Consider the following 26432-nt stretch of genomic DNA (forward strand, 5'->3'; position numbering starts at 1 on the left):
AGGGGCGGCGACGGCGGCAGCGGCTGGCTTGTCAGCTCAAGTTCATCCCCGTTTGGGCTGAGCTCAAGGGTAAATTTGTCCATGGTTTTCTGCATCCATTTTTTCTATGATTTGCAAGTATTGTTTTTGTGTTAAGAAATGGCAAAAGATCAAAGTGCAAACTAAGAAGTGGCAATAGATCAATTACAATGTAATGAGTGGCAAAATGTCAAAGTCCATAGTAAGTGGTGGCAAATAATCAAATCACCCTGTCAAGAAACAGCGACAGATTGATCAATTGCTACATCACCTTCTGAGTGACAGGTTTCTTTGCCCAAAAGAAACCATAATCGTGAGAATCACATATCAACGACAGAAATAATGTCAAGATTGGAGGAGAGAAATGTTATTTATACTCAGAAAAAGGTGCAAGTTGAACATGAGAACTTCAATAAGTTACAAAGCACTGCTAACATTCTGGTGGAAAGTTTGGTCGCTGTGGTACATTTTACAACGTATTAGGAGTCCTGCGTGATCTGCCAGTTCTGTGATGTCATGTCCAGGATTTCTAATTGCACAAGTACCTTATGCAGTGTCATCCCAGGAAACAGGTTTCACTTTCAAATGTTACAAAAATAATAGCCTAGTCAAAAGTGAAACGAACCCTAGCACTAACAAAGTCAAAGATAAGGATGTCGACTAGGGCCGGAAATTTCATTTGCATCACAACATTGAGGCCTCAATTACCTCCACTTGTCTCTTAATTCCTTTTTCTCAGACCAAATCCAAGTAACGAAAAGAGCAGCAACCAATGCGACAATAGTAATTAGAAGAAGAGCATAACTGAATTCATCCGTGAGTGAATCATAGGTTCTTGATGGTGCAAGCCGAGTGTAGAAGAGATCCACACCATAAGTGAAAACAAGAGTAGTGGACTCCAACTTTGCCGGAATAGAAACAATTCCTCGCAGTGCTTCCACTTGAAGAGAGTGCGTCACATAGGACTGCAGGAAAAATCACATAAGCAGGATGTATAATGACCAAATAGCTCAATATACAGCATCATATTAAGCATAAATATATAAGATGGATAATGACCAATTAGCCCAACATAGAACATCAAATTAAGCACAAGGTATTGAAAATAGTGGACCTTTGACAAAACAAGCATGCCAACATGTGACCAAAATATTATGACATACACCACTATATCAAGCACAAGACATGAGGCAAGGAAGTGTGTGCAAGAGATTGGTAGTTAAATGAAGCTGGAAAGAGATATTCAAAGGACCCCTTTACACACTTTAAGCGAGTTGTCCAAGTAATTTTTAAGCAATGTTAGTAATAACCAAAAGTTAATGAGAAAACTACGTTCATAGACTTTATAAACTAGCTTTGTTCTGCACAAGTTAGTAATAAACGAACTGGGTTCTGAAATCATCAATGTCTTCTTTACTTTTAGGAAGAATCATATTTAACCATGCAACCAAAGTTACCTATGTCCAAATTTCAAAAAAAAAATTGTTACCTATGTCCCAATAAAAGAAGTCATGTTAGTTTTATCATACACAATAATGATTAACTGATTCAGCAGCAGAGGATACATGTTTTATTGAAGTTTCTGAAACTTAAACTGAAGATTGGAACTTCAGTAGACACTTGTTATAGTAAATAGATGGGAGACCGGCCCATCATAGCTCATGAAAAAAGAGTATAATCTTGTATCTTGATATTTCTTTAACCATTATTTGGAGTTTAACAGTTCTACACAAATAAAAAGATATGAATGCCCCTATTTAACAGAAGGGGAAGGTTACATCTTAGCAACAGTGGATCGAACCAACTACTTAACCAAACCCAAATAGAAACAAGCCAATGTCCTAAACCTGTAACCGAAGCATAATATATGCAACCACACTAAGCGAAAATTATAATCTATAAAGCAATACCATTGCACAACTTCATCATGACAAGATGATAACACCAATTAGTGCTTTTATATTGTAACAGTGATACAACTATAAGAACACAGATGCAGTGCATTGATATAATTATCACAAGAATATATGTGAAGGTAAAACTTTAGAGCATCATGACAATAGAAATACCTGTGGAATAATAGGCAAAGAATCTGTTAACGGTATAATACCCTCTTCTTTCTCTTGTTGTGTAGGATTCAATGAACGGCGTGGGTCAAGAAAGCGCTTGTCAAGTGCCAAAACCTGCAATATGTAATATGTTTCATAAGAATCTAATTCAAGCATCTGCGACTGACTTCATATTAAATAGCCAAATATCTTGTTTAAAAAGACGAAATGTGTTCATTTCAAACATGTATTGTATAAGCAGATGCTATCGAACTTGACAGGCTTGAGTTAAGGTGCATACATTTCCTGGGGCTATGTTGGTACAAAATCTTATTAGTGCAGTCACGTGGTGTTGTTAATCTATTTCACAATGAAAGATAAACATGTGCGAGAAAGGCAACTGGTCACAGAAGAGAAGTATGGTAGCTTTGTTCAATCCGTCTTTCATTGATTAAATGATGTGATACAGCTTCCTAGGGATGACTTGACCACAAAGAAACAATCTCTCCAACCCATGTAAACAAACTAATAATACCTAAAAAGCACGGACACGGCCAAACTTGCCGAATCCCCGTGCTGAATCGGCTGGACACGGTGACACGCCTATTCAAGAGTGAAGGCTCATCTGCTTCAGATTAAAAAGAAGGATGTAGCAACTTGTGATAAAATTACACACCCTGCATTTGAACAGCTTTGCAAGGAGGATAGGGCAGCAAATCAACTCATTGAACATGGTATAACTAGGCACACACTTCCTTTGCCTCTCTATGTGGATTCTGGTCCATCAAGAAAGAGAAAGCAAACAGCTATTGGAGATAGTTTTAATGCTGAGGTTCGACAACAAGCTGATGCTCATATTGCTAGGATGTTTTACACTGCAGGTGTGGAATTTTGCTTGTTGTTCACTGCATCACAATCTGTTCTTTTTATTTAAGCATGGTAAATTTTCAACTTTGTTTGTTGTTCCATGTTGCAGGGCTTCCATTCAATCTTGCAAGGAATCCTAACTTTCAGGCAGCCATCAGTTTTCTTGCGAACACTAGCTTGGGTGGGTATGTGCCTCCTGGATACAATTCATTGAGGACAACCCTTCTTGACCAAGAGAAGAAGCACGTTCAAAGGAGCCTAGAACCCATCAAGTCTACACGGCCTTACAAAGGAGTCACTATTGTGACTGATGGGTGGTCTGATCCTCAAAGGCGACCAATTCTAAACTTCATGGCTGTGACAGAAGGTGGTCCAATGTTTCTAAAGGCAATTGCCACCGAGGGAGAGGTAAAATAGTAGTAGCTGCCTAATTCTGTTTGTCTTTTGGTCCTGTTTGTTGCATATATTGCTCGCTCATTTATTGACGTTTCTAAAGGCAATTGCCACCGAAGTAGCAAACTACCACATGCATGTTGTTTGTCATTTCAAGTTCTTAGTGTTCAAGTGCTTGCCGATTTTACTTAGTTCATAACTTCATATCACAGGTACTATAGTCCAAGTTGGATTAATGAAGTTCCTGGCCGCATCTGCCCCAATGATGATAGTGAAGTTACTGAAATGAGAAACAAATGCTTTCGGAAGTTCTATCCAGATCAAGAAGATTTCAAAACTGTCAAGAAAGAATTTGCTGATTTTGCTCTTTTCATGAATTCCTTTGAAAATCCTGATTCTATTGAAGATAGAGCTGACTTTGAACCTAAGCAATGGTGGGGCACTCATGGAGTAAGCACAAGGCTGTTAAAAAAATTAGCCTTGAAGATACTTGGGCAGCCGGCTTCTTCCTCTTGTTGCGAGAGGAACTGGAGTACCTATGGCTTCATCCATAGTGCTGCAAGAAACAAGCTTACTCCTGCTCGAGCTTCTGATTTGGTGTTCACACACAACAACCATCGCTTGCTTTCAAGGAATTCTCAAGCATATCAAACTGGGCCGAGCAGAATGTGGGACATTAGGGGAGATGGAGTTGAGAGTTTTGGTGGTGTGGGTATGCTTGAAGGTGCAGATCTGTCACTTGATGAACCAGCTTTGGAGGAGGAGATAATAGCTTCTCTCACTTGAGTCTCTTTATCCATCAAGCTTCAGCCATCAGCCTAGGAGCTTATTCATTTTATGTTTCTACCATTTATGTAATGCACTCCTGAATTGTTAGACTAAGGCCATTTGAACTGTTTGCTATGTGGCCACCTGAGCCTTGTAAGCTCCTATCTGTTATGCTAGTTTTAGTGGACTATTGATGTTGTCAATTTGTCATGGTCTGGTTCTTTGGGTTGTATTTGTAATATTGCTTCATGTTGGGAGTTTGAGAACCTAAATGCTATTGGATAGCACTGCAGATTGAGTAAGCAAACTTCTTTACTGTTTGTCAAGTACCACTTCAAATTATTATGATTTATGTCTCTAATAGACTGATACTAATACTAGATACTGTTTTGATGTGTTTTGCAAGTTGCAATGACATGGACCTGGTCTGGATGACCAATCAAGCACTGAATTGTCATAGGAGGCAACAGACAACAAATGGGGCAGTATTTCTCTCACATTTTCCTGTCTTTAACTCTATATTACATGGCATATTTATATTTATTTTTATATATACTTGCCGTGTCCCCGATGGGTTGTTTCTGGAAAATGCCGTATCCCGTGTCCCCTTATGCGTGTCGCCGTGTCCGTGTCCCCGTATCCGTGATTTTTAGACTAATACTACCTCCGTCCCGAATTACTTGTCTTGATCTAGATACGGATGTATCCAGACACGTTTTAGTGTTAGAGACATCCGTATCTACACAAATCTAAGACAAGTCATTTGGGACAGAGGTAACAAAGCTAAGTTTCCATGCTTTTCAAGCTAATCAACGGCCATGCGCGCGTAAAATACACATGAGCAGTACCGAAGGTGAACGTGCAAACAGCACCCAGGGTGAACCACCATCATGCATAACACATCATTCTGACAGCACTGCCAGTGGATAAATGTGGACATGGGATTTCAACAAAAACAGAAAGGAGACACAACATGTAAAATCATACATTTGAGGTTCCAAAACAAAAGAGGAAATGATTTTTTTGCAACTATCCAAAAGTAAAAATTGATCAACTGAGCACTGCATGTTTTTTAGGGACAAAGCACTGCATGTTTTTGTTTGTATTGGATAAGAGATCAAATTAGAAACATCATTTGCACCAACTATCCAGAATGGAAACATTTAGATTCTAAATGATGGTAAGAAGACCAGCTGATAGGAGGTCCCTCAATTTCCCATAAGGTAGGAAGGATATATATGAGGTGCCATACAAACCATGTCCACATCCAAAAAGGGCAAAAAATGTGCAATGACTTGTCCAGGTAAATAGCAGTGAAAATGAAAATCAAGACAACAGACCTGATCACCAATCGTGCCAATGAGAAGCTGCTTGGAAGTGATACCCTTGGCTGTTTGTGTAACTGCCATTGCCTTCACCGAATGAGTAAAAAAGTATGACTGGGATTTCACCATAACCTCTGGTCGGGAATAAGAAGTCATGGGTGCAGACAAATTGTGCTTCCCAAGTATGAGCTTCAATACATCTTTGTTGTCCTGTGTGAACACTTAGTGAAGTTAATACAACCGACACCAAAAAATATGCTAAATGAGCTTATATTATAACAATGTGCACAAGCCATACCGCCCTAGATTGATCATATATCTCAATCACTGCAATTTCAAATCTGTGAGCTCGGAGGTTGAAATAATGATAGACAACCCAGTTCTCGCTGACAACCTTGATAACGCAAAAAGAAATAAGCATGTTAACAATTAGTAAAGAAGAGTGGTTTAAAATAACATATATAGACATGCGCAAGATACTCCAGATAGCATATCTTCGTGCCTTAAGATATAAATGTCGTGTGTAATTGAGATGTGTAGCAATTCAAGCATGTCGAATATGTTGTGAAAAGATGGAAATAGTGTATAACAGTCTCATGCACAAATTCTGACTGACGAGATTAGGGCCAACAATAAAAAGCCAAGTTATACTCACGGCATGTACAGGGCCTTGTGCACCATGATGGGTCACACGGTGTAGTATGCGTCCGCTGACAGCATCAATGAGATATGCCATGAGTGAAGCTTCTTCAGGTGCCGCGGATCCAATTTCACCAGCAGCTTTAGGAGACACCGTAGCAACAAAAATTAAGTTCTTTGATAAATACTTATACATCACATCTTGATCTGCTATGATCTTTGCTTGAGTATGAACAACCTTTAGGACATAAGAAAGCAAAGACTATGTTATAACATGTTGTAATAAAAGATGTTGGGCCACCGAATATGAATTGAAGCAAGCAGAGGAAATAAACGGACCTCATTCATCTTTCGTGCTTCTGAGACAGAAATCCTTTCTGCATCAGAAGGGAAAATGATAGACCATAACAACTTTGTGCTAAAGCAGTATGTGTCATCCGAATTGAAGTCGCATGATTTCTGTAATGAATACCCTCTGATAGCATTTTTCTGAATATCTACAGAATAGAAATACTGATTTGACATTTCATTAATAAATGAATTAAGGGCATCCAGAGATCTTGGATATAGGTGAGCGTTGGAGTTGGAATCAACAATAAGATGAAGACGCTGTTCAGATGAATCCTTCAGTGTCAATGGGATAATTTGGGCAACAGAATGGTCAAAGCTCTGAGAGTTGAGTTCCTCTCCGGAATATGAATCAAGAATACAGAGGACACCAGGAGCAACAGAGCTGGCTCCAGATCTTCCCACAACAAGTATGGTCGGGTTCTCACGCATAACGCGGTGATGGGGTACCTGCCATTGGTATATCCTCAAGGCAGAAGGCATTTCGCCCAATTTAGAAGCACGAAGGGAAGGCAACAAATTTGACCAGATAATACGGCCATCTCCAGTATGCAGAGCTATCACTTTGCCAGCCTTGGTCAATACAATAAGAAGTTTGCGGAATCCATTATGGTCTCTGGTCATCTTATTTTTCTCAGAGCTTCTGACTCTCAATGCTTGGATTGCAGCAAGTTCATCAACACTAGCAAGCATTAGAGTTCCTTTGAGTTTCAGCACATGTCCCTATACAAGAATCAGGAGTCAAGTGCCATACATGAATTTTGAGAAGCACATGCGATAAAATGTCAAAACCTTGCTGCGGGTTGTAGTGTTGCCTAAGTCGTGGTAGCACACACACAATGAACAGAAAAAGAATTGTGGATGAATACACACTACTCCCTCCGTTCCAAAATAGATGACTCAACTTTGTACTAACTTTGTCCTAAAGTTAGTACAAAGTTGAGTCATCTATTTTGGAACGGAGGGAGTATTACCTAACCGGTGCTACCATTAGCTAAGAAAGCTGTACAGCAAACATAAATGCATGTCAATAAATTCTACAGGATTGACAGAAGATCTACTAAGTTTCAATAACAGGCATTCTGAAATACTCCATCCGATCACTGTTAAATGGTGTTCTAACTTTTTGCTAAATCGGGTGTATGTACACACATATTAGTTTGTTTGTTCACTCATTTCAGTCTGTATGTAGTCCATATTGAAATATCCAAAACATGGAGATAAACATTAGTTAGCCATGATTACCTTAAGCCATTCAAAGAGATTGTGTTCCACATCCGCAACTGAGACACCATCCTTCTCAACAGGCAATTCAGAAGTCATTACATCAACAATTGAAGCAAGTCCATCCTCTCTGCTCCAGACAACCGCACCTTGTTGAATTAACAGGATGGAATGATCTTCCATTACAACCAGAGCCCGGAAACCATGAGATTTATCAGTGCGAACATAATTATTCAAGAAGACCTTCTGTACACTGCCTCTATGCTGATCTATATCAACTTTCTCCCTAATAATCTCATTGGTTAAATCACTTGTAACTTTGACAATAAATTCAATTTGAGAACCCACATGTTGCACAACAGCAAAGGCCTCATCTTTTTCTGTTATTGTCAGAGCATCACTCACAGAGGCTGGTTGGTCAAAGCTATGGATTACTTCCAACCCATCCATACCTTTAAGCTTCAGGAGAGAAACAGTAGAAGACGATTGCAAAGCTATGATACCATTAGATATCAGTGGTAGAAGTTTGACCGTCCCAGAAAAGTCTTGAACAAACTCTGAAATCTGCACCTTGTTGTAGCTGATGCTCTCACCCTTGAAATCAACAATAAACAGAGCTGACCTAGTCTCATCCAGTGCTACCAACACATTACTGGAACCAAGTAATATTTCACCACATAATCCATCAGGCAATGACTCTTGGGCATCCTTTACTATCTCTCCAGTTTTAGCATTCAACTGATAAACAGCAAGCTTTGAGGAACCAGCAATCCCAACAACATAGACAATATCATTATCAGGTGATTGAACAACCTGCTTGATTTCTAGGCTGCACAGACATTGAAGTGCAAGTTATTACTGTATTCCTGATGTTCTGAACAAGTAACAAAGGGGCATAGTTATGCGTACCCGTCATGTGTGAACTCCTTTCCCCAAGAAATGACTCCATCAATGCTTGATACAGCATAAATCCATTGTCCAGCCAAAACTAAAACCAAATTATCCTTTACCACTTTACTGTTTGACTGCACATAAAAAATGAGATTGATAATTCTGAATAGGTGATACAAAGAAAAAGATGTCTTATTATCCACAAATCGCTAATACAAACCAAAACATGCAGCAACGACTTTGATGATGTGGAAGTATGAATATTGGTTTCCCAGATCATTTGTCCATCAGGAAGATTCCATGCCCTCAATATACTACCTCCCGAAGAAAGAGTAACAACATCTGAATACATGTCAAAAAACAGATGGTTCAAAAATCATATTGCAGCACATAAACAATTTGGACAGTAATTGCTTTGTTGACTGATACTCAAGTGACAAAATCACAGGCAATCACACTTCATGACATAAGTATTCTTAATACCACCACCAAGGGAAAAGGCCAACACAATTTGGCTTTTCAAAAGAAAAAATACTAAGCTCCTCATGTTCACTGAAAGGTTGAGTACAACGACAACAACAACAAAGCCTTTCAGTCCCAAACAAATTGGGGTAGGCTTGAGTTGAAAGCCATAAGAGAACTTTCAAGTCATGGTTGTGGCATGTGGATAGCTAACTTCCACGCACCCCTGTCCATGGCTACATCTTTGGTGATATTCTAGTCCTTCAGATCTCTCTTTACGGATTCCTCCCATGACAAGTTTGGTCTACCCCAACCTCTCTTGACATTATCAGCACACCTTACCCGCCCACCATGCACTGACGCTTCTGGAGGCCTGCACTAAATATGCCCAAACCATCTCAGATAATGTTTGACAAGCTTCTCTTCAATCAGTGCCATCTATCACGTATATCATCATTCCAGACCCAATTCTTTCTTGTGTGAACATATCCATCTCAACATGCGCATCTCTGCTACACATAGTTGTTGGACATGTCGCCCTTTAGTTGGCCAACATTCAGCGCCATACAACATCACAGGTCGAATTGCCTTCCTATAGAACCTGCCTTTTAGCTTTTGTGGCACTCTCTTATCCAGAGAACGCCAGAAGCTTTGTGCCACTTCATCCATCCAGCTTTGATTCGATGATTCACATCTTCACTGATATCACCACCCTTCTGCAGTATTGACCCCAAGTGTGGAAATGTGTCCTTCTGAGGTACCACCTGCCCATCAAGGCTAACTATACCTCTTCCTCCTCCTCGTGCCTAGTAGTAGTACTAAAACCACACCTCATGTACTCAGTTTTAGTTCTACTGAGCCTAAAACCTTTCAATTCTAAAGTCTGTCTCCAACTTTCTATAAACCCCCGTCCGACTATCGTTGACTAGCACCACATCATCCGCAAAGAGCATACACCAGGGATATCTCCTTGTATATCCCTTGTGACCTCATCCATCACCAAAGCAAAAAAGATAAGGGCCCAAAGTTGACCCTTGGTGCAGTCCTTATTTTAAATGGAAAGTCATCAGTGTTGCCATTACTTCTAACACTTCTCAAAATATTTCGATGAGGGTGATGTACTTTGTTGGGACTTTGTGTTTCTCCAAGGCCCACCACATGACATTCCGCGGTGAGTAACCATGACAAATTCCCGAGTAGCTCTGAGTGAACTTTTTAATCTGCACTGCTCTGAGTGAACTTTTTAATCTGCATTGCTTGGGCTTAAACACTTCTGTGAAAATTTTGTAACCAATAGATGTAAACATTCCACTGTTGTCTTCTCCACGCCAACAAAACAATGTGTTGAACTAGAACCTCTGACATGCAGCTATCATGCTGCTCACCTTTAGTTATTGTAGTATTAATAGTCAAGGATACCTGAGTGATATTCTGTATAGATCTACCTTCTTATTTGTAAGTGGACCTATATGCATCCCTATTGGCTAATTGGTACCTCGAGTATACTCATTGATTCATGTTCTTACTGGTATGTAAGTATATATTGGGGTTATGTGAATAACACAAGAGGATACTACCTCCATTCCTATTTTGTTTGCGCATAACTTTTTCTCGTTTTTCCCTAAATAGTCTGCGTGTTCCCTTTTTTATCCGCTGGTTTCCATGTGTGCCCCTACCCCTCCGCTTCGGCCGTACTAATTTCCAGCCACACTAATTGCGCCAGAAGAGCAAAGGCTCGCATGTGTGCAGAGATTAGCCAATAGAGATCATGCGTGCAGGGACGCGGGCGCCAAAATTAAATGCAGAGAGGGAAACGAGGAGAGGAGAGCCAATCAAAGGCTGATGCTGTTATAACTGTGCAAGATTTCTACCATGCAGACCACACTCGCTCCAGGGTAAAATTGTCCAGATTTTTTAGATTGTAGCTGTCCTTGGTATGCGGGATTGGAGTTATACACAGAGAAAAAAGGATCGGAGGGAGTACCAAAGTCGAACAGGCATCTGAAACAGAGATGCTAAAGAAAGATATTCTGCACATGCAAATAAAGGTTTGGAGTATAGATAAAAATAAACATACTTAGGAATACACATATAACTTTTAGAAGAATAAAACTGGCCTCAAAGGATATGTTTCCTATCAACAAGGAATAGAAAAAGAATAAAATGCATGAAAATAGACAACATCAACAATGTTGTTCTTCTAAGAGAAGGTGTCCCAGATGAAAGCAAAAATGTAGACTCACATTTTCCAGCTGAAAGACTAAGCTGGTCGATGGGGTTGTTCTTCTCAATGACATGGCGCCAAACTGCATCAAAATCGACATATGTTAAAGACACATATAATTGTAGCGCATAGTGGCAGACCACCTTAAGAAACTAAGTGACAAGAAGAACTGACATATATCTCCTGAACGAAGATCAAGAGAGGCGATCACATTTTCCTCTGTCAAGACCACGACACGCCTCCTCCCACTCTTCTGAGTGTGGTAAACTGCCTGCTTAACTTTGCCTATGTACTTCTGATGCCTGCAAAGAACATCAGTTTTTCAAATGGTGAAATAGGGTTAGTCCCAGAGACTGCATGGTGCTAATGAGAAATAGAAGCGGCGTTAAGAGGTCCAATGTCCAAGCAATGAACGATTGGATAGTGAAATCCACAGTGGTTTACTGAAATTTTGAAATAAAACCAACACAGCGCCGGCTAGACTTCATGGTCCATATATTGTTCTTAAAAGAAAGTCATCTACTGGATTAATACACTGCATGTCCATAAAAAGCCGTGCATCTACAATGAAATTTTTGGCTGAGGTCTGTCTGACACTTCTATTTGTCCGCAAAAGCAACGACAGAACCTCAAACCAGTAAGTTCCAGAACGCAATCTGATCTGATCTGCAGGAAGCGCAGCCAACACCAGAGGCTGAAACAGCCGGCATGATCGTCACGCGCATAGTACTCAATTGGTAGCTAGAACAAGTAGCTCCAGATATAACAAAGAAGAAATCACTCAAAAGGCCCAAAAGCCTCGAAAACCCTACATTGCCATGGCGTGTAACTCCTCCATAACAGTGAAACAGCATCCGAACTATAAAGTCGAAGGTCCGCTGCGTCGTGTTAGGCGAATCAGATCTAGGCGCGGGAGGAGCGGATCGGATCTATGCTACGGGAGTGGCGCGAGGCAAACGTACCAGTCAGCGAGGCCGACTTGGTCTTCGTAGACAGCCGCGGCGAGGGTAGCTAGAGAGGCAGCGGCAAGGAACCCGAGGAGGACGAGGAGGAGGCGGCGTGGCGGCGGCGCCATCGCCGACGGGGTTCGGATTCGACCTCTGATCTGAGGGGGCCGTCTGGGTGGTGTCGTTTACTGCTCGAGTTCAGGGATTGGAGTCATAGGCTCATAGCGGAGTTGGGATGTAGGGGGCTAGGTACCAGCGGCCGGCTTGGCTCGTGTTTCTCTGAGAACTACTTCCTCCCTTTCGGTTTACTAACACAGTGCCCGTGTGCGCAACGGAAAAAAAATTATCTATCTATCTACTATCCCTATAAAAAAAAGAAGGGCAGATCCAAACAATCAGAACCATCCATCATCTATACTATTTATAAAAGAGCAAACATTATCTTCTATAAATGCACCCCACAAAACATACACGAATACATGACCACCGCATGATTAATCCCACTAAACTCAATCTAACGGCTAGCCTTAACGTAATATGTTCTCTGTGTGCACTTAGCAATTTACATTGACTGACCGTACTCCACCATGAAGAAAAATATGAAAGTGCCTGGTCAATTAGAAAACTATAATCACGGACACATCCTATTAAGAAACTAATCACGGGCGCATCTAATTATTAGGAAACTAATCACAAATGCATCCTATTATTAGAAAACTAATCACAGACGCATCCTATTATTAAAAAAATGATCACGCGCGCATCCTATTATTAGGAAATAATCACGAGCGCATCCTATTAGAAAATAAATCACAGACGCATCTAATTATTAGGAAACTAATCACGGATGCATCCTATTAGATAACTAATCACGAACGCATCTAATTATTAGCAGAAAACTAATCACGAGCGCATTCTATCGTCTCCTATCAGGGAATCGCGATTGCGAGTCGCCTGCCGTCACCAGCCCACCACCCACGCAAGCCACAGTGGGAGACACGCGAGGAGGAGCTGCGGCTTCCTCCGAACACACACACACGTGTCGTCGCCGCCTTCGTCTTCTGCCTAGAGGCCAGGTCACTCTTCTACTGACTGCAACGACTTCGTCCACGTCCTGGGCATGCTCTCCCGGAACCACCGGCATCCGCGTCGACTTCAGCTGCGTCCATAACACCCACGCTGACAACCACCCACCGCCGACGCCCTTCAAGTGGGGGCAACGCTGGGTATCCTGGACCAGTATAAGCGGGCCATGCATGTAGATTCGCCTGGTCTCGGCCATTGTGCAGCAGGTGAAGCTAATCACGGCCCCATCTCACTCGCCCGAAGCCACCGCCAACTCCCTCAACTCTGACGCGTGCTGCTCCGTTGGACACGCTTGTCCAGTACTCATGCGTGGACGATGTCGTCCAAAGACATCCTACCTTCGTCGGACGTTGGAACTCCCCACGCCCTGGTGCGTGGAGGCCGCCGCCTCAAAGTTGGACGACTGACTCACCTGCGTCGACAATGCCGCCTAGCTGGTGAGAGGACACGGTCACCGCGGCTGCTCGTAGGCTTTAACGACGGAGGCGTTCGCCTTCACGTGAACGCGTCGCACGCATGCACTAATAGGTAAGTACCGAGTGTTGTTTTTTTACTGTCATCGCTACCTCGCCGGTGGTGACACATCTAGAAGTACAAGAACTAGAGATGAGGCAATAAGAAACAGAGGAGCGCTGGAGCACACACAGTTGGGTTTCAGGCAACTAATGCCTTCTTTTTTTCTTTATTTTTTCTCCGATTTTGGCGTACCTGTGATAGATATCCCTGTTTTCTTAAGTACTGACTACCGGTTGTTACATGGCCAACTCACGACTACACATTAAACTCACAGACAAATTCACTGAACCTAGACCTTACTTGCAGTCATGAAATTACGTTATACTGGAAAAAAAAAAACAGAAGTTTGCATAAGTTTTAGTGAAAAGAAACTAAAGTTCGCATAACTTTTACTAAAAAACCTGAAGTTTGCATAAGTGTTATTTGTTTGTCCAACAGATACATGACAATTGTAATTTTACATGCGCATTTTCATACCATCCTTATTTACAGTTGAGTTAACATGTTTTCCTGATAGAAAACTTGGACCACATACAAGAGAAGCAAAAAATGTATGTTGATTATGATGATGACGAATGTAGGATATTTTGTGGTCATGGTAAATTCTCATATCATTTATTTCATTTTATTATTGCACTCTACATTACATACTACGCACGACCACTTTGGTAGAAGTGACGAGTTCGCATCATACAGAGAGACCAGCCATGTTTCTCCAAATATCTTAAATCATGATCCTTATGACTTCATCTCCCATTTGACTATTTCCTGACTTGAGAGGTAAGGTATGTTTTATCCACTAGAGTTGCTAAAATTGGAAGCATGTCTGCAGTTTTTTCTTTCTAAACCGGCATTTGTTGGCCTTTTTTCGCCACTGTTATTTTTACAAGTGGTAGCCTACGCATGTTGAAGACCATTTCCAAATTATTTATCTTCGTATCATTATTACTACAAACTGAGAGGATATTTCTTATATTGTCAAAATTTCAGAATGTTTAGCCCTTAAAGAAATGTGTAGTACTCAAGGAACTGTTCCAAGTTGTCATATTAATGCTTTTGTCAAGTGAATAACAAGTATAATTATGCAATTTATCACTATATTTTTTATTTGGTTTACATATTCTATTTTCATAATAAAGCAAGTCACTTTTCTTGCTTGCAGACATTACGACACTTGTGGTGCAATAGTAGAATCAGATGGTCCAACTAGCATTTTTTTGTCTTATTTCACAGCTGACTTTATGCAGTCAAGACATCTCTACATTTCTCTATCTGACAATTGCTTCCTCTTTTCAACAAACCATAGATGTCTCTTCCCACTATTGTGGTTGACACTTAATTGTAATAATAATTCTTGATTGGAGTTTGTTGGCACTGAAACACTTCCTTAGCTTGTCCTAAGCGACAATTTCATGTGTGATTATACTTGCATAAATGTGTGCATATGAAGAATCATGATGAATCTTCTAAATAATTTTGAGTTTTATACATTGGAAAAAGTGGGTGGTCTTTTAATACAGGAGGCATGTTGATTAAGGAGAAACGATATTACAAATTATTTGTACAAGTTGGGAATGAGAGATTGTGTACTTTATAGGGAAATTTCAAATTTATGAATAAATTGTCTTGTATTAAGTTTAGTATAATGTGTTAATCCAAATAGACGTGTGTTGCACGTGCACACTTATTAGTCCAAATAGACGTGTGTTGCACGTGCACACTTACTAGTCAAGATATAATGACCCTTAATCCTTCAGTGTTTAACGCTACAAGTGAAGGAAATATGCCCTAGAGGCAATAATAAAGTTATTATTTATTTCCTTATATCATGATAAATGTTTATTATTCATGCTAGAATTGTATTAACCGGAAACATAATACATATGTGAATACATAGACAAACAGAGTGTCACTAGTATGCCTCTACTTGACTAGCTCATTAATCAAAGATGGTTATGTTTCCTAACCATGGACAAAGAGTTGTTATTTGGTTAACGGGATCACATCATTAGGTGAATGATCTGATTGACATGACCCATTCCATTAGCTTAGCACCCGATCGTTTAGTATGTTGCTATTCCCTTCTTCATGACTTATACATGTTCCTATGACTATGAGATTATGCAACTCCCGTTTGCTGGAGGAACACTTTTTGTGCTACCAAACGTCACAACGTAACTGGGTGATTATAAAGGTGCTCCATAGGTATCTCCAAAGGTACATGTTGGGTTGGCGTATTTCGAGATTAGGATTTGTCACTCCGATTGTCGGGGAGGTATCTCTGGGCCCTCTCGGTAATGCACATCACATAAGCCTTGCAAGCATTGCAACTAATGAGTTAGTTGTGAGATGATGTATTACGGAACGAGTAAAGAGACTTGCCGGTAACGAGATTGAACTAGGTATTGAGATACCGACGATCGAATCTCGGGTAAGTAACATACCGATGACAAAGGGAACAGCGTATGTTGTTATGCGGTCTGACCGATAAAGATCTTCGTAGAATATGTAGGAACCAATATGAGCATCCAGGTTCCGCTATTGGTTATTGACCAGAGACGTGTCTCGGTCATGTCTACATTGTTCTCGAACCGTAGGGTCCGCACGCTTAACGTTACGATGACAGATTCATTATGAGTTTATGTATTTTGATGTACTGAAGGTTGTTCGGAGTCCCGGATGTGATCATGGACATGACGAGGAGTCTCGAAATGGTCGAGACATAAAGATCGATATATTGGAAGCCTATATTTGGATATCGGAATCGTTCCGGGTGAAATCGGGATTTTACCGGAGTACCGGGGGGTTACCGGAACCACCCGGGGGTTATTGGGCCTACATGGGCCCTAAGGGAGAAGAGGAAAGGAGGCAAGAGGTGGCCGCACGCCCCTCCCCTCCCTAGTCCGAATAGGACAAGGAGAAGGGGGCGGCGCCCCCCCTTTTCCTTTCCCTCTTCCTCCTCTTTCCCACTTCTCCTTCTCCAACTAGGAAAGAAGGGAGTCCTACTCCCGGTGGGAGTAGGACTCCCCCTTGGCGCGCCCTCCTTGGCCGGCCGCCCCCTCCCCTTGGCTCCTTTATATACGGGGGCAAGGGGGCACCCTAGAACACACAAGTTGATCTTCGTGATCGTTCCTTAGCCGTGTGCGGTGCCCCCCTCCACCATATTCCACCTCGGTCATATTGTAGCGGTGCTTAGGCGAAGCCCTGCGACGGTTGAACATCAAGATCGTCACCACGCCGTCGTGCTGACGGAACTCCTCCCCGAAGCTTTGCTGGATCGGAGCCCGGGGAGCGTCATCGAGTTGAACGTGTGCCAAGAACTCGGAGGTGCCGGAGTAACGGTGCTTGGATCGGTTGGACCGAGAAGACGTACGACTACTTCCTCTACGTTGCGTCAACGCTTCCGCTTCGGTCTACGAGGGTACGTAGATAACACTCTCCCCTCTCGTTGCTATGCATCACCATGATCTTGCGTGTGCGTAGGAATTTTTTTGAAATTACTACGTTCCCCAACAGTGGCATCCGAGCCTAGGTTTTATGGTTTGATGTTATATGCACGAGTAGAACACAAGTGAGTTGTGGGCGATATAAGTCATACTGCTTACCAGCATGTCATACTTTGGTTCGGCGGTATTGTTGGATGAAGCGGCCCGGACCGACATTACGCGTACGCTTACGCGAGACTGGTTCTACCGCCGTGCTTTGCACACAGGTGGCTGGCGGGTGTTAGTTTCTCCAACTTTAGTTGAACCGAGTGTGGCTACGCCCGGTCCTTGCGAAGGTTAAAACAGCACCAACTTGACAAACTATCATTGTGGTTTTTGATGCTTAGGTAAGATTGGTTCTTGCTTAAGCCCGTAGCAGCCACGTAAAACTTGCAACAAACAAAGTAGAGGACGTCTAACTTGTTTTTGCAGGGCATGTTGTGATGTGATATGGTCAAGGCATGATGCTAAATTTTATTGTATGAGATGATCATGTTTTGTAACCAAGTTATCGGCAACTGGCAGGAGCCATATGGTTGTCGCTTTATTGTATGCAATGCAATCGCCCTGTAATGCTTTACTTTATCACTAAGCGGTAGCGATAGTCGTAGAAGCATAAGATTGGCGAGACGACAACGATGCTACGATGGAGATCAAGGTGTTGCGCCGGTGACGATGGTGATCATGACGGTGCTTCGGAGATGGAGATCACAAGCACAAGATGATGATGGCCATACAATATCACTTATATTGATTGCATGTGATGTTTATCTTTTATGCATCTTATCTTGCTTTGATTGACGGTAGCATTATAAGATGATCTATCACTAAATTTCAAGATAAAAAGTGTTCTCCCTAAGTATGCACCGTTGCCAAAGTTCGTCGTGCCCAGACACCACGTGATGATCGGGTGTGATAAGCTCTACGTCCATCTACAACGGGTGCAAGCCAGTTTTGCACACGCAGAATACTCAGGTTAAACTTGACGAGCCTAGCATATGCAGATATGGCCTCGGAACACTGAGACCGAAAGGTCGAGCGTGAATCATATAGTAGATATGATCAACATAGCGATGTTCACCATTGAAAACTACTCCATTTCACGTGATGATCGGTTATGGTTTAGTTGATTTGGATCACGTGATCACTTAGATGATTAGAGGGATGTCTATCTAAGTGGGAGTTCTTAAGTAATATGATTAATTGAAATTAAATTTATCATGAACTTAGTCCCTGATAGTATCTTGCTTGTTTATGTTGATTGTAGATAGATGGCCCGTGCTGTTGTTCCGTTGAATTTTAACGCGTTCCTTGAGAAAGCAAAGTTGAAAGATGATGGTAGCAATTACACGGACTGGGTCCGTAACTTGAGGATTATCCTCATTGTTGCACAGAAGAGTTATGTCCTGGAAGCACCGCTGGGTGCCAGGCCTGCTGCTGATGCAACTGACGACGTTAAGAACGTCTGGCAGAGCAAAGCTGATGACTACTCGATAGTTCAATGTGCCATGCTTTCTGGCTTAGAACCGGGACTTCAACGACATTTTGAACGTCATGGGGCATATGAGATGTTCCAGGAGTTGAAGTTAATATTCCAGCAGAATGCCCGGATTGAGAGATATGAAGTCTCCAATAAATTCTATAGCTGCAAGATGGAGGAGAATAGTTCTGTAAGTGAGCATATACTCAAGATGTCTGGGTATTGTAATCACTTGATTCAACTAGGAGTTAATCTTCCGGATGATAGCGTCATTGATAGAATTCTCCAATCACTTCCACCAAGCTACAAGAGCTTCGTGATGAACTATAATATGCAAGGGATGGATAAGACAATTCCCGAGCTCTTCGCAATGCTAAAGGCCGCGGAGGTAGAAATCAAGAAGGAGCATCAAGTGTTGATGGTCAACAAGACCACTAGTTTCAAGAAAAAGGGCAAAGGGAAGAAGAAGGGGAACTTCAAGAAGAACAGCAAGCAAGTTGCTGCTCGGGAGAAGAAACCCAAGTATGGACCTAAGCCTGAAACTGAGTGCTTCTACTGCAAGCAGACTGGTGACTGGAAGCGGAACTGCCCCAAGTACTTGGCGGATAAGAAGGATGGCAAGGTGAACAAAGGTATATGTGATATACATGTTATTGATGTGTACCTTACTAGAGCTCGCAGTAGCACCTGGGTATTTGATACTGGTTCTGTTGCTAATATTTGCAACTCGAAACAGGGACTACGGATTAAGCGAACACTGGCAAAGGACGAGGTGAAGATGCGCGTGGGAAATGGTTCCAAAGTCGATGTGATCGCGGTCGGCACGCTACCTCTACATCTACCTTCGGGATTAGTATTAGACCTAAATAATTGTTATTTGGTGCCAGCGTTGAGCATGAACATTATATCTGGATCTTGTTTGATGCGAGACGGTTATTCATTTAAATCAGAGAATAATGGTTGTTCTATTGATATGAGTAATATCTTTTATGGTCATGCACCCTTGAAGAGTGGTCTATTTTTGATGAATCTCGATAGTAGTGACACACTATTCATAATGTTGAAGCCAAAAGATGCAGAGTTGATAATGATAGTGCAACTTATTTGTGGCACTGCCATTTAGGTCATATCGGTGTAAAGCGCATGAAGAAACTCCTACTGATGGACTTTTGGAACCACTTGATTATGAATTACTTGGTACTTGCGAACCGTGCCTCATGGGCAAGATGACTAAAACGCCGTTCTCCGGTACTATGGAGAGAGCAACAGATTTGTTGGAAATCATACATACAGATGTATGTGGTCCGATGAATGTTGAGGCTCGTGGTGGATATCGTTATTTTCTCACCTTCACAGATGATTTAAGCAGATATGGGTATATCTACTTAATGAAGCATAAGTCTGAAACATTTGAAAAGTTCAAAGAATTTCAAAGTGAAGTTGAAAATCATCGTAACAAGAAAATAAAGTTTCTACGATCTGATCGTGGAGGAGAATATTTGAGTTACGAGTTTGGTCTACATTTGAAACAATGCGGAATAGTTTTGCAGCTCACGCCACCCGGAACACCACAACGTAATGGTGTGTCCGAACGTCGTAATCATACTTTACTTGATATGGTGTGATCTATGATGTCTCTTACAGATTTACTGCTATCGTTTTGGGGTTATGCTTTAGAGACGACCGCATTCACGTTAAATAGGGCACCATCAAAATCCATTGAGATGATGCCTTATGAATTATGGTTTGGCAAGAAACCAAAGTTGTCGTTTCTTAAAGTTTGGGGCTGTGATGCTTATGTGAAAAAGCTTCAACCTGATAAGCTCGAACCCAAATAGGAGAAATGTGTCTTCATAGGATACCCAAAGGAGACTGTTGGGTACACCTTCTATCACAGATCCGAAGGCAAGACATTCGTTGCTAAAAATGGATCCTTTCTAGAGAAGGAGTTTCTCTCGAAAGAAGTGAGTGGGAGGAAAGTAGAACTTGATGAGGTAACTGTACCTGCTCCCTTATTGGAAAGTAGCACATCACAGAAACCGGTTTCTGTGACACCTAAACCAATTAGTGAGGAAGTTAATGATGATGATCATAGAACTTCAGATCAAGTTGCTACTGAACCTCGTAGATCAAACAGAGTAAGATCCGCACCAGAGTGGTACGGTAATCCTGTTCTGGAAGTCATGCTACTAGATCATGATGAACCTACGAACTACGAAGAAGCGATGGTGAGCCCAGATTCCATGAAATGGATTGAAGCCATGAAATCTGAGATGGCATGTATGAGAACAAAGTGTGGACTTTGGTTGACTTGCCCGATGATCGGCAAGCAATTGAGAATAAATGGATCTTCAAGAAGAAGACTGACGCTGACGGTAATGTTACTGTCTACAAAGCTCGACTTGTTGCAAAAGGTTTTTGACAAAGTTCAAGGGATTGACTACGATGAGACCTTCTCACCCGTAGCGATGCTTAAGTCTGTCCGAATCATGTTAGCAATTGCCGCATTTTACGATTATGAAATTTGGCAAATGGATGTCAAAACTGCATTCCTGAATGGATTTCTGGAAGAAGAGTTGTATATGATGCAACCAGAAGGTTTTGTCGATCCAAAGGGAGCTAACGAAGTGTGCAAGCTCCAGCGATCCATTTATGGACTGGTGCAAGCCTCTCGGAGTTGGAATAAACGCTTTGATAGTGTGATCAAAGCATTTGGTTTTATACAGACTTTTGGAGAAGCCTGTATTTACAAGAAAGTGAGTGGGAGCTCTGTAGCATTTCTGATATTATATGTGGATGACATATTACTAATTGGAAATGATATAGAATTTCTGGATAGCATAAAGGGATACTTGAATAAGAGTTTTTCAATGAAAGACCTCGGTGAAGCTGCTTACATATTAGGCATTAAGATCTATAGAGATAGATCAAGACGCTTAATTGGACTTTCACAAAGCACATACCTTGACAAAGTTTTGAAGAAGTTCAAAATGGATCAAGCAAAGAAAGGGTTCTTGCCTGTGTTACAAGGTGTGAAGTTGAGTAAGACTCAATGCCCGACCACTGCAGAAGATAGAGAGAAAATGAAAGATGTTCCCTATGCTTCAGCCATAGGCTCTATCATGTATGCAATGCTGTGTACCAGACCTGATGTGTGCCTTGCTATAAGTCTAGCAGGGAGGTACCAAAGTAATTCAGGAGTGGATCACTGGACAGCGGTCAAGAACATCCTGAAATACCTGAAAAGGACTAAGGATATGTTTCTCGTTTATGGAGGTGACAAAGAGCTCATCGTAAATGGTTACGTTGATTCAAGCTTTGACACTGATCCGGACGATTCTAAATCGCAAACCGGATACGTGTTTACATTAAACGGTGGAGCTGTCAGTTGGTGCAGTTCTAAACAAAGCGTCGTGGCGGGATCTACGTGTGAAGCGGAATACATAGCTGCTTCGGAAGCAGCAAATGAAGGAGTCTGGATGAAGGAGTTCATATCCGATCTAGGTGTCATACCTAGTGCATCGAGTCCAATGAAAATCTTTTGTGACAATACTGGTGCAATTGCCTTGGCAAAGGAATCCAGATTTCACAGGAGAACCAAGCACATCAAGAGATGCTTCAATTCCATCCGGGATCTAGTCCAGGTTGGAGACATAGAGATTTGCAAGATACATACGGATCTGAATGTAGCAGACCCGTTGACTAAGCCTCTTCCACGAGCAAAACATGATCAGCACCGAGGCTCCATGGGTGTTAGAATCATTACTGTGTAATCTGGATTATTGACTCTAGTGCAAGTGGGAGACTGGAGGAAATATGCCCTAGAGGCAATAATAAAGTTATTATTTATTTCCTTATATCATGATAAATGTTTATTATTCATGCTAGAATTGTATTAACCGGAAACATAATACATGTGTGAATACATAGACAAACAGAGTGTCACTAGTATGCCTCTACTTGACTAGCTCGTTAATCAAAGATGGTTATGTTTCCTAACCATGGACAAAGAGTTGTTATTTGATTAACGAGATCACATCATTAGGTGAATGATCTGATTGACATGACCCATTCCATTAGCTTAGCACCCGATCGTTTAGTATGTTGCTATTGCTTTCTTCATGACTTATACATGTTCCTATGACTATGAGATTATGCAACTCCCGTTTGCCGGAGGAACACTTTGTGTGCTACCAAACGTCACAACGTAACTAGGTGATTATAAAGGTGCTCTACAGGTGTCTCCAAAGGTACATGTTGGGTTGGCGTATTTCGAGATTAGGATTTGTCACTCCGATTGTCGGAGAGGTATCTCTAGGCCCTCTCGGTAATGCACATCACATAAGCCTTGCAAGCATTGCAACTAATGAGTTAGTTGTGAGATGATGTATTACGGAACGAGTAAAGAGACTTGTCGGTAACGAGATTGAACTAGGTATTGAGATACCAACGATCGAATCTCGGGTAAGTAACATACCGATGACAAAGGGAACAACTTATGTTGTTATGCGGTCTGACCGATAAAGATCTTCGTAGAATATGTAGGAACCAATATGAGCATCCAGGTTCCGCTATTGGTTATTGACCGAGATGTGTCCCGGTCATGTCTACATTGTTCTCGAACCGTAGGGTCCGCACGCTTAACGTTACGATGATAGTTTCATTATGAGTTTATGTATTTTGATGTACCGAAGGTTGTTCGGAGTCCCGGATGTGATCATGGACATGACGAGGAGTCTCGAAATGGTCGAGACATAAAGATCGATATATTGGAAGCCTATATTTGGATATCGGAATCGTTTCGGGTGAAATCGGGATTTTACCGGAGTACCGGGGGGTTACCGGAACCCCCCGGGGGTTATTGGGCCTACATGGGCCCTAAGGGAGAAGAGGAAAGGAGGCAAGAGGTGGCCGCGCGCCCCTCCCCTCCCTAGTCCGAATAGGACAAGGAGAAGGGGGCGGCGCCCCCCTTTTCCTTTCCCTCTTCCTCTTCTTTCCTACTTCTCCTTCTCCAACTAGGAAAGAAGGGAGTCCTACTCCCGGTGGGAGTAGGACTCCCCCTTGGCGCGCCCTCCTTGGCCGGCCGCCCCCTCCCTTGGCTCCTTTATATACGGGGGCAAGGGGGCACCCTAGAACACACAAGTTGATCTTCGTGATCGTTCCTTAGCCATGTGCAGTGCCCCCCTCCACCATATTCCACCTCGGTCATATTGTAGCGGTGCTTAGGCGAAGCTCTGCGACGGTTGAACATCAAGATCGTCACCATGCTGTCGTGCTGACGGAACTCCTCCCCGAAGCTTTGCTGGATCGGAGCCCGGGGAGCATCATCGAGCTGAACGTGTGCCAAGAACTCGGAGGTGCCGGAGTAATGGTGCTTGGATCGGTTGGACCGGGAAGACGTACGACTACTTCCTCTACGTTGCGTCAACGCTTCCGCTTCGGTCTACGAGGGTACATAGATAACACTCTCCCCTCTCGTTGCTATGCATCACCATGATCTTGCGTGTGCGTAGGAATATTTTTGAAATTACTACGTTCCCCAACAACAAGCCATGCCGCTTAAGCCATCCTCTATCACTAACCTACCCACCTTTTTGAGAGAAAAATAGCGCTGCGCACAACGCCCACGCCCGCACGATGCCACGACCTCTCGCCATCTCCTCCTCCCGCCTCCCGCACCAACCGCCTCCCTTCCCGCGCTGCTCGCCTCCCTCGCCGGTCCCCGCCTCCCACGCCGGTCGCACGCCTCCCCTCCCTCACCGCCTGCCTCCCGCGCTGGTTCGAACGCCGCCGCCGGTTCTCTTCTGCTTCCCAGCATATACATGCGACCGTGAGCAGCCCCCCGGCCGGTCCACCCGGTCCTCCTCTGCTTCCCCAAGAACGCCGCTGCCCACCGGTCTGCCTCTCTGCTACCCAAGAACGCCGCCCGCCGGTCTGCCTCTGCTGCCCAGTATATGATACAGTTTTTGTTCCATACACGATAGAATTTGATGCTTGTGGTTATTATTGTACGCATTATGTTTGTAGCTGTACTAGACAGTGGCGAAGATTAGTCAATTTTGCAGCAAAAGCATATTTCTAGACGAATATTCAGAGCAGTGTTATGGCTGCATTCATATACTGCTATTTTCCAAAATGTTTTTGTGACAATGAAAGGATTGAACATCAGTCATGATCATTTTAACCTTGTTTTTCCACTTTGTTTGGTGATTATAGTACAAATCTGCGCGACGCGTGCAATGGTGGACAGCTTACACATTCAATCATAATTGTTCTGCTCAATTGCGACACTCTGTATTTCTAGGACTCTATTTGAAACATGCTTCTTTCTCAAACCCTATCAAGGTAAAGACATTCTTCTTTGTCTTTCATTGATTCAAGTAGTAGGGGAAAAAACCTTCTTACTCAGATTTGCTATATATGGGAACCAGGTGGAAGTATCCTCCACATATTAGTCGATTTTAATTGGTTTGTACAGGTGCCACTCATACACCACTTGACGAGTTTGATTTGGCGCAGGATCAAGGTTGTTCGTTGTTCTGTTCCATGATTCCTAGGATTTTTTTGTCTCATCAAAGGTGGCCACATTAAGATTTAGATTTTTATAATTACATTCAGATTTTTTTACTTAACGATGAGATGTTCAGCCATTCTCCTGGGGCTCCAATCCGTGAGTATGTTGGTGTTTTGAGGACTGAACAAGTGGATGTTTTGCTACAGAACAACTTCATATTTGTCATTGACTGTCTTGAGACTATGAAGGGTTTAGATGACGGGAGGTACTAATTGTTTCACTTCAATATTTCATTTCGCTTACACATCATTTGTCTCATTGCTCGGTTTCTTATTTTGTCTCTTGTACAGAAAAGGGCAGGGCTTGATATGCATATGCCATCACTTCAAGCTGAGAATAATTCTGAGGCACCAACGACACCAGAGTATTGCATCGATTTTGGCTCTGTTGGAAGTTTCGCAAGATTCATAAACCACAACTGCAACCCTAACCTCTTCGTCCAATGGATCCTAACCAATCACCACGACATCAAGCTAGAAAAGGTGATGCTTTTTGTTGCCGACACGATACTTCCACTTCAGGTGAGTTGATTTCTGTTGCATCTCAACAATTTCTACATGTCAAACTTTATAGCTTCTCTTGAGTTCTAACTGCAAGTGCTTTGATATGACTATGGCTATGTCTTGAACAGTGTCGTTTCTGCGGATGGTGAAATCGTCAAGCTGCCATGTTACCGTGGTGCCCTGGACTGCCAGAAGCGACTCTACTAGCGGATCTCCTCCGTTTGGGTTCTGGAGGAAGCAGGGTTATAGGTAGTATTGGGGGGATGAATGTGGCAATGCCTGCTGTGTACATGACAAGCAGGACATCCTATAATTATTAGTGAAAGAAGTGCGTTCTCATTTTGTGTAGGGTAGATGGCATGCTAGACATGCTAATTATATTTAGAAAATAAAATTTGTCTTTGTGACTAATATGTCCATTTTGCATCATGCTTTTATATCGATATTTATTGCATTATGGGCTATTATTACACATTATGTCACAATACTTATGCCTATTCTCTCTTATTTTACAAGGTTTGCATTAAGAGGGGGAACGCCGGCAGCTGAAATTCTGGGCTGGAAAAGGAGCAAATATTATAGACCTATTCTGCACATCTCCAAAAGTCCTAAAACTTCACGGGAGCACGTTTCA

At 42.3% G+C, this 26432-nt stretch overlaps 1 protein-coding gene across 1 annotated transcript; it reads right to left on the bottom strand.

Annotated features, from left to right (window-relative positions):
* Positions 1-363: 363 nt before the first annotated feature.
* LOC119266398 (ER membrane protein complex subunit 1-like) lies at positions 364-12406 on the bottom strand. The gene is made up of 12 exons (XM_037547778.1): positions 12170-12406; positions 11382-11509; positions 11227-11289; positions 8742-8863; positions 8540-8655; positions 7652-8459; positions 6398-7129; positions 6075-6296; positions 5718-5813; positions 5435-5629; positions 2088-2201; positions 364-983 (listed from the first exon to the last, which is right to left on the bottom strand). The coding sequence occupies exons 1-12, from the start codon at positions 12280-12282 to the stop codon at positions 723-725; spliced, it is 2970 nt and encodes a 989-aa protein (XP_037403675.1). The 5' UTR covers positions 12283-12406; the 3' UTR covers positions 364-722.
* Between the last annotated feature and the right edge of the window lie 14026 nt (positions 12407-26432).

This window comes from Triticum dicoccoides, chromosome 1A, assembly GCF_002162155.2.
Source record: "Triticum dicoccoides isolate Atlit2015 ecotype Zavitan chromosome 1A, WEW_v2.0, whole genome shotgun sequence".
Taxonomy (NCBI): Eukaryota; Viridiplantae; Streptophyta; class Magnoliopsida; order Poales; family Poaceae; genus Triticum; species Triticum dicoccoides.

What these genes read in the sequence shown, in the direction of transcription:
- LOC119266398 (XM_037547778.1), bottom strand. Translation starts at nt 12,282, where the DNA reads ATGGCGCCGCCGCCACGCCGCCTCCTCCTCGTCCTCCTCGGGTTCCTT. An exon ending in TCTTCGTTCAGGAGATATAT is followed by an intron (nt 11,290 to 11,381) that starts GTCAGTTCTTCT and finishes ATTTTGATGCAG; the next exon opens with TTTGGCGCCATGTCATTGAG. An exon ending in TAGTCTTTCAGCTGGAAAAT is followed by an intron (nt 8,864 to 11,226) that starts GTGAGTCTACAT and finishes ACATGTATTCAG; the next exon opens with ATGTTGTTACTCTTTCTTCG.